The sequence below is a fragment of the Poecilia reticulata genome, linkage group LG11 (assembly GCF_000633615.1).
Source record: "Poecilia reticulata strain Guanapo linkage group LG11, Guppy_female_1.0+MT, whole genome shotgun sequence".
Classification (NCBI taxonomy): Eukaryota; Metazoa; Chordata; class Actinopteri; order Cyprinodontiformes; family Poeciliidae; genus Poecilia; species Poecilia reticulata.
In genome coordinates, this window is record NC_024341.1 from 11,653,533 (window position 1) to 11,661,227 (window position 7,695).

The window sequence follows — 7,695 nt, forward strand, 5'->3', positions numbered from 1 at the left end:
CCGGGACGCGAGGGTTCGGGTTCAGGATGACTCTGTGCTCGTACACGGCAGCCACGTACGAGTCCGCAGCGGACTCGGTCTCACCGAGACAAACGACGAGCAGAAAGACAACCAGCATTTTGCCCTGTTACAGAGAAATTAATATTATGAGCTCCTCTGGTTCAAAGGAGCTTTTAACGTCATGCTGCAAATTAGCTTACTTTGTAAGTACCAGGAAACAAGCATGGGGTCGCTGTTTTGTTCAGTTTGTTTATGTTAATGTGTGTATGTAACTATCAAATTAAGCTTATTGAATTGAAAAAAATCCAAAAGGCACGACATTGTTTTGTTAGTGAATCCTAAAGAGATCTTACTTTCTCTTTGGAAGAGTAGAGTTGCACCCAGAAAACAATAACCGGAGTACGGGCGGAGGTCTCGAGGGTTCGGAAGTGAGGAGTTATTTGTGGCTCTATAGTACAAAAAAAAAAAAAAAACCTTCATTAAATATTTGTAAAGGTTTTCTAAATTGTTTGGTTCAGAAATTTACTTACATGTTGCCCGTGCTTTTGTGCTTCATGCAAAAGATTATGAGTACCGATACAGAGTTAAAAATACTTTTGAAAATAAATCAGTTTTATTTAGAACAGAGTAGCTCTTCATTTTAAGGCCCTGACTGTTTTAACAAATCATAAACAGAGCAATACAGGTTGTTTATTCTTCAAATTCTTCATCAACTTACTAAGGTAGGCTAAAGGTGCATTTTCCGCTAGAATTTAGATCTACAACCCGAATGAACTGGCTCGGGTTTTTGTGGCGCAATTACACTTTTTCACAATCATTTTGGTACATTTTTCAAATCATTTTCGACATTTGTTAAACAAGCGCATTCCCCAAAACAAGCACTATTACCTGCAAAGCTCAGTTTCTTTCTTAAAATCATTAGTTCATCTCTCATAATTGTATCTGTGTCAGTGAACAAGTCAGTGCTGCAAAATCAAGTCATTGTTTCATTTTGTTCGGACAAGACAGTCAATTTGATTAGACAGTCAATTTGATTAGACAGTCAATTTGATTAAACAAGTAGACAATTTGACTAGTCATTTTACTAAACAGGGATGTTCTGTTTGCATGTTCCGTTCTGAAGTAGGCTAAAGTTTTAATGATCAAATATGCATTTTTAGTGGTAATTTGTTGACCATGTCATTGTGATGCAGAAAGGAAAAGACAGCTCTATAGAGCACATTCCTAAAGCAGTGCTGTAGGAATTACATTATAATTTTCATCTCTGAGAAAAAATACTTAATGGGCTCAGGGAATGAAGAGTATGAGGCGACCATCAGCATCGTGTTATGGGTTGAAACCTCATAGCTTGATGTTGGAACGATAGAAACTGCTAGATGTCCTCAGATTCTTCTGTTTTGCCTCCTAACTAGAAGGAAGCAAACCTGTTGTGTGTACATAAACACAACTTTTATGTACACACAACTTTGTGGTACAAGATGCAAAGTGCATCTTAATTTGTACTTGGCAAATTAAGATGCATTTTCAACTTATTGAAAGTGCATCATTCAATAAAGATTGAATAAGTAGTTTTGAGAATTCCAATACTGTTCTGAAAACCGGTTGAGGATTTGTTGAGCTAATGCTTCACACATTTACCTATTGGAGAAACTTAGGATTCACGAGCAATTTATAAGTTCAGGACAGTGTTTGAAAAAGTCTGATTAAAAATGTATATAAACATGGTTGGGATATTATGACAACTTGTTGAACCGTTTTGCATGCTAAGACTTACATGATGAAATTATGCTCAAATGTGGAGGTGGAGACGATTCAACAGAGACCAATATGCTGTGATCAGCAGGACAAAAGCGATAGAAAATGTTGAAAAAAAGCAGAAAATTGCACATAATCACTTGCATGATGTGCAAAAGCATTTTCAGCATGTTGAAAGAGATAAGAAAATGCTCTTTTGATGTGCACCAGTGACACAATGATTTGAAGATTGAATAAGTAGTTTTAAGAATTCCCACTCTGTTCTGAGAAATACACCAAAGCAACTGAGGAAAAAATATAATAAGCCTCCACACACAAAGGAAACCAAAAGAGAATGTGCGATCGAGTTGTGTTAGTTTACTTATCTTAGTCTAAACAGAGGAGTGGGTGACTTACCTTGTTGAGGTGCGAATGTGCATTTGAACATTACAGTCCAGTGCTCTGCACAGCTCCACCCCAGCCCCAGGGAGGTGGGCGGGCCCACAGAGTCAATCTTGCCCTCCTAGTACTGGAAGCTGTTTATGTTATTCGGATTTTGTTTTATTTTTATTTTTTTTAACCTCAGGAGGCCAACTTGACAACATAGGGCAGGGGCGGTCCTACCCTGCTTGGTGTCCTGGGCACAACATTCAGAGCATCACATCAAACATTCTACACACAAAAATAGAAAATATAATCTACCTGCCTCAATTTTACTGAACAGAACTTTATGAAAGGTAATTCAAGTAGCTTAAGAATGCTACTAAGCTCATTTGATCTTATTTATGTAAATTAATTTTTTTAATAGAGTGGGTAAGGCTAGCTACCGTAGCTGTAATATAAGTCAGAATTCATCAGGGACAATAATAGCACATTTATTTATTTCATTAATAATCTCAGAGCTACACTTAAAACATTCTACTGACCTGGGAACACATTGATTGGCTGCTGTGTTTAGGCTAAATTAACTACAAATAGCAGCCCATAGTGCCATCTGTTCCCCAAACTTGTTTTTAGCCATTACGATGTTTAATTCGTTGTGAACATGTCATAACATGTTTTTGCCAAGCTGCATTTATGCGCAATCATTCCTGTTTGAATGAGGTGTTTTTGTTTCGGTAATGTGTCACAATATATAAAATGTGCAACCTGGAAAAAACATGCACTTTGTCGAAACTATAATATCCTATTAAAAAATAAGTACCTGACCCCAGCACAGTTAATATTGAAAATGTTTGCCTCCATACAAGGAAGGATATTTGGAACAAATCTTGCAACATTATCTTCTAATGTACGTTCTAGGTAGACTAATGATGTCTACCTTGCCAAATGATGTCAGTGATTTGCACAAACCAGTCAGAGAGTTACTGGATGTTTTTGAATCTTTTTAAAAAATACAATAAATCTATTTTTTGTTTAAAAAAAACAACTGATGAATGAAAAGATTTGTTTTATTTACTTTGTACATCACAAGATGTGAGTTCTGTCATCCATAATCTCAATCAAAATTCAATTTAAGTGTCATTCTGCTATTCCACAGCAGATCACGCGTTATCCAGCTGGTACATTCGTCCGTACAGACAGGCAGTGATCAGGCCTCCGCTCAGGTTGGAGTGTTTCATGGTCACTCTCCCACCTGCAGCTTTCTCCAGCTTATCAGGTTGCTCGATTGCCATGCGGTTCACCAGGACTGAAGGGTACACGTAATCTGTCTGGAAAGTTGCCTCCATCAAGAAGTCCATCTTAGACTCCGCCTCCTCCGCTTTCTGTCCACATGAGCTGGCCTCCAGCCYCGCACAGCGGACCACTGCACATACCTGTAAGGAAGAGAGGTAAATGCAGCTGGACTTCAGTGTTAAATCATTTAGCAATTTAACTCAATAAGTGTAACTTATATTCAATGGGTTAATTTTATGCAGAGTGACATATTTCCAAAGCATAGATTTGTTGATCTTGATTATTTTTTTTTTTCCAACAGCAAAATTAAACACAAAATTTTGATTCACAGCCACTCAGTTTCGGTTACTGAAAACCTCTGTGAAAAGGTGGACAGATTGCTGAATCCAAGTGTATCAATAGAATGTTGAGTGGAAGAAAAAACTATGGTTGAGAAGGTGATCAAATACAACAAGGTTAAGTGTGGCCTTGGGAAGATTATGTTAATAACGGCTCTTCTTGTGTTAGGCCACACCTAAACTCGAGTCAACGTTAAATGAGTCTTACCTGTACTAATAAGAATAAATACTGGATTGTTATTCTGAGGCACAAAGTCCTCAGTTGAAAAGGAAAGTAAATTTAACATTCCATTTGAATATCGATGTCCAAAAGGAACAAAATCTGTGTTGCCTGAGGTCTAATATCAATTTCTACAGTAATCACAATTGTGGAGAGCCGTGCCATCTGAGGGTGTCGATCCACTGCTCTTTATCAAGTCCAAAGTCACTTCTCTCTGGAGATCCTGGTGTAATTTTCCAGCAGGACTTTGCACCTGTCCACACTGCCTAAATTACCAATATCTACTTTAATAATCATGGTACGATTGTATCTGATTACCCAGAAAGCTCCCCTGACCTAAACCTAAAAGCTAACGTGACCTTCTCTAAATCTTTGTCCTCTAACAAGAAACTTTACAACAAAATTTACAATAGACGTTTGATCCACAAATCGAGCAATGACTTTCCTGGTTCTATCTGAATTTGTGTTTAACCAGTTTAATCCATCATGCTATTCACATTGAGACATCGTGAGGCCAACACAGCATCCAAAAACAGATACGAGAGTACCTTGCCAATGCAAGGCTTCAAACTGAATGTTCTCAGATATAAGTGGGTAGTGAGTTGAGAGAGTCACTGAGTGTAATCAACAAGTTGCGACAGAGATACTGGAAGAATCACAGACTGGCAAACAGGTGTATGTCCATTGGCCACATCACACGGATGACCGTTGTGAATACTAGTGCCCTAGTAAACTGGGTGATGAAGGCTACTCAACTCCTGGTACATCACATTGAGAAGAAATTATAGCCACCAGGTTATTGAGAAACATTTTTGTTGTGACATACCCAGTGCAGATGTTGACTTTTTATTCAATAAATTGAGATGAAGAAATCGCCATTCCTTGCTTTTGCTTAAATAACATAATGTTAAAGCATAAAGTTAATAAGATTTCTACTTATTTCACCAAAAGCCTGTCTTTTTGTGAGTAGTGTGTGTCTGTAATGATTCTACGTTTCCATACAAGATTGTGATGATATTCTAACTCCTACCTGCAAGGCATATCGTCCATTAAAGGTGTGCGTTCCTGCAAATGCTCCCAATGCGTACAGTTCTTTCCCTTCGTCATGTGTTGTCCACTTGTACTGAAGGTGGCAGCAGAATTTACCATCACACACTGTGAGATTGCCCTCTGCCTCCTTTATGAGGACAAATTTAAATGGGTCATGCATCATGGTTCCTATGAAGGTGGAGTAAGAGGAACCAGGTGAAGAAGGTGAAGGAGAATCAGCACAGCCATCTGTGTGGCAGTGATCAGTCTCTGCAGCCACAGGTGACAATGATTCAGCCACATCGTTCACCCCAACTGGACCCAAGACTGGRACTGTGGCCACAAGCAGCCSACCCTCCTCTGGGTCTCCCTTCACGGCGTGGTGGAAGGTAGCAGAAAATGGGGTGTAGATACCACTTCCTGTCATMMTRWGCTSGTCRTTACGAAGGTTTGAAGACAGAACCGTGACATTGGCTCCCAGACTGAGAGCCCTATGAAATTGGATTGAATCCAAAAGGGGGAGCTCGTTCATCCACGCTGTGGGGAAAACCAGCTGACGCACACCCTGGAAGAGAAGCAAAAAGAGAGGTTAAGAGAGAGTTGGCTCAGTTGGACACGTGGATGAATTTTCCTACCATTTTCACCAGGACTACTGTGGGATCGTGGAACAGGATGTCAAAGCAGATGATGAGACCAAACTTCCCAGCAAAGGGTGTATCAAATGTGATAAGTTCAAGCTTTGGAGGCGTGTCAAAGGATTCTTCGAAAAAGAGGTTATATTTATGGTAACGTGCCACCAGGAGACCATCAGAACTGTGTGAAAGGGAAAAATGACAGGTTTGCATTAACTTCCACAATGCTTTTGATCATTTTTGCATCCAATGTTTGTCCAGTACTTGAAAGCCACATTGGTGTTAAACTGCCAGCGTCCATCAGGGGGGCATGTGGACGGGGCTGTCTTCAAGGGACAGGGTTGCAGATCAGGCATGTTTGCCACCAGGTAGAGGTTGTTGCGACGGGCCATGCAGCTCAGTCGCTGGAGAACCTAAAAGAAACTCATAAACTTGATAAAAATGCCCCTTTGGTCCAAGTAAAGTTATTGGTGTAAACATGTAACCATAAAAGTGTCAAAATTCTAAAAGACTCATACAAATATCTACATTTTAACCTCAGTGTTGTTGTGTTTGTCAGGCTCGGTGCAGGGGTTCCAGCTCTCCTCCTGAGGGTCAGGAATGGTTTCCATGTATCCGGAAATGGATGAACGGGTGAAGTTAAAACCGTGAATACCATCTTCTGGAAACACAAGTATCTGGACTCCCTGAGAGAGCAGAGAAAGAAACGACTTGTGAACTAAAGAACATAATACACAATTTATCCTTTAAAAAAAATAGGACCAGTAAAGGAAGTGTATTGCATCAACTTTCTTTCTTTCACCTAAATATTAATGGAATTCAGTCTGAACACTAATCTTTTCTTTCCTTCGCTACTTCCTTCTTTCTTTCCTTCCTTCCTAAGATGTGAGATAGATATCCAAAGCCTGGGATAATGTTTTAGAATCTAAACCGCTGTTCTGACTATCTGTCATACCCGTAAATCCAGCATAACAGATTCTTGTTATTCCTCTCATGGCTTCATTGAGCAGTTTATACTGAAATTAAATAACACGCTTTTCAGATATTAATTTGCTGATATATATTTTTTAGTTTGATATTCCTCCACTTTATACTTTTTTACTACTTTGCGTTGGTCTCTATCGCATAAATCTCAGTAAAATAAACAGAAATGTCTGAACGGGAGGTGATAAAAAGTTGAGGTGGTCAACAAGAATGTTTTTGTCAATGACTGACAATAACATTGATAGATTTTCTTTCTCTTCTAGCAGTTGGTTTTATTCAACAGCTACAATAGTGGACATCACCTTCAGCCTCCCCAGCCCGGCAGCCTACCTGCTGTGCCGCTTTAGCAGCCTGCTGTTCGTAGATATCCAGGTTCTTCTGCATGTGGATCAGGGCTTCGTGACGGGACRCCGGGACGCGAGGGTTCGGGTTCAGGATGACTCTGTGCTCGTACACGGCAGCCACGTACGAGTCCACAGCGGACTCGGTCTCACCGAGACAAACGACGAGCAGAAAGACAACCAGCATTTTCCACGGTTTTAGAGAAATGAACGTCGTGCGCTTCTTCGGGTTCAGAAGTCCAAAGTCAGCGCGGCTGAGTCAACATTGTATTTTGCTTGCCAAAGAGAGCGCGGCTTATTCTGAATGTCAATTACTGTTTTTTAAATTTTTTTTTAAACTAAGGTTAGATTTTGTGCTTTATGTTTTCATTATTATTATTATTATTATTATTATTATTATTATTATTAAGTCACTTTAAAATAAAAGTTATTTAAATTCTCAAACTTGGCAGTAAAATGTTCTTCCAAAAACAAACAAACAAAATTGTCTTCGGTTGAAGTTTAACAAATGTATAAAACAAATTAATGTTTTGGAACAGTTTCAAGCTAACTTTTTTTAGGAACTTTTGTGTTACCTCTTCGGACTGACCAATGCAACTGCAGACGAAGAGGTAACAAAAAAAAGCACAGTAAATTGGCTTTCTAATTAACACAAACAAATGCATTATGTTTATGTAACCTTTCAATGTTGTTTATTAACACAAACCATGTTGTTTATTAATACAAACTAAACAATGACG

The 7,695-nt window shown here is 39.1% G+C and overlaps 1 protein-coding gene across 3 annotated transcripts in view; it reads right to left on the reverse strand.

Moving 5' to 3' along the window:
* Window positions 1–7,278, reverse strand: part of LOC103472253 (biotinidase-like) — a 44,697-nt gene extending 37,419 nt beyond the window's left edge. Inside the window, exons 1-6 of one of the 3 annotated variants that reach the window (XM_008421750.2) lie at window positions 6,945–7,278; window positions 6,167–6,316; window positions 5,895–6,043; window positions 5,634–5,811; window positions 5,000–5,563; window positions 3,371–3,551 (exon numbers count right to left, since the gene is read on the reverse strand). In XM_008421750.2, the coding sequence (XP_008419972.1) occupies window positions 3,371–3,551; window positions 5,000–5,563; window positions 5,634–5,811; window positions 5,895–6,043; window positions 6,167–6,316; window positions 6,945–7,142 (1,420 nt within the window). In that variant the 5' untranslated portion in view covers window positions 7,143–7,278. Of the gene's footprint in view, window positions 1–3,167; window positions 3,552–4,999; window positions 5,564–5,633; window positions 5,812–5,894; window positions 6,044–6,166; window positions 6,317–6,944 lie in introns of those variants that run through there. The other 2 variants (XM_008421751.2, XM_008421752.2) reach the window with 2 other exon arrangements.
* Between the last annotated feature and the right edge of the window lie 417 nt (window positions 7,279–7,695).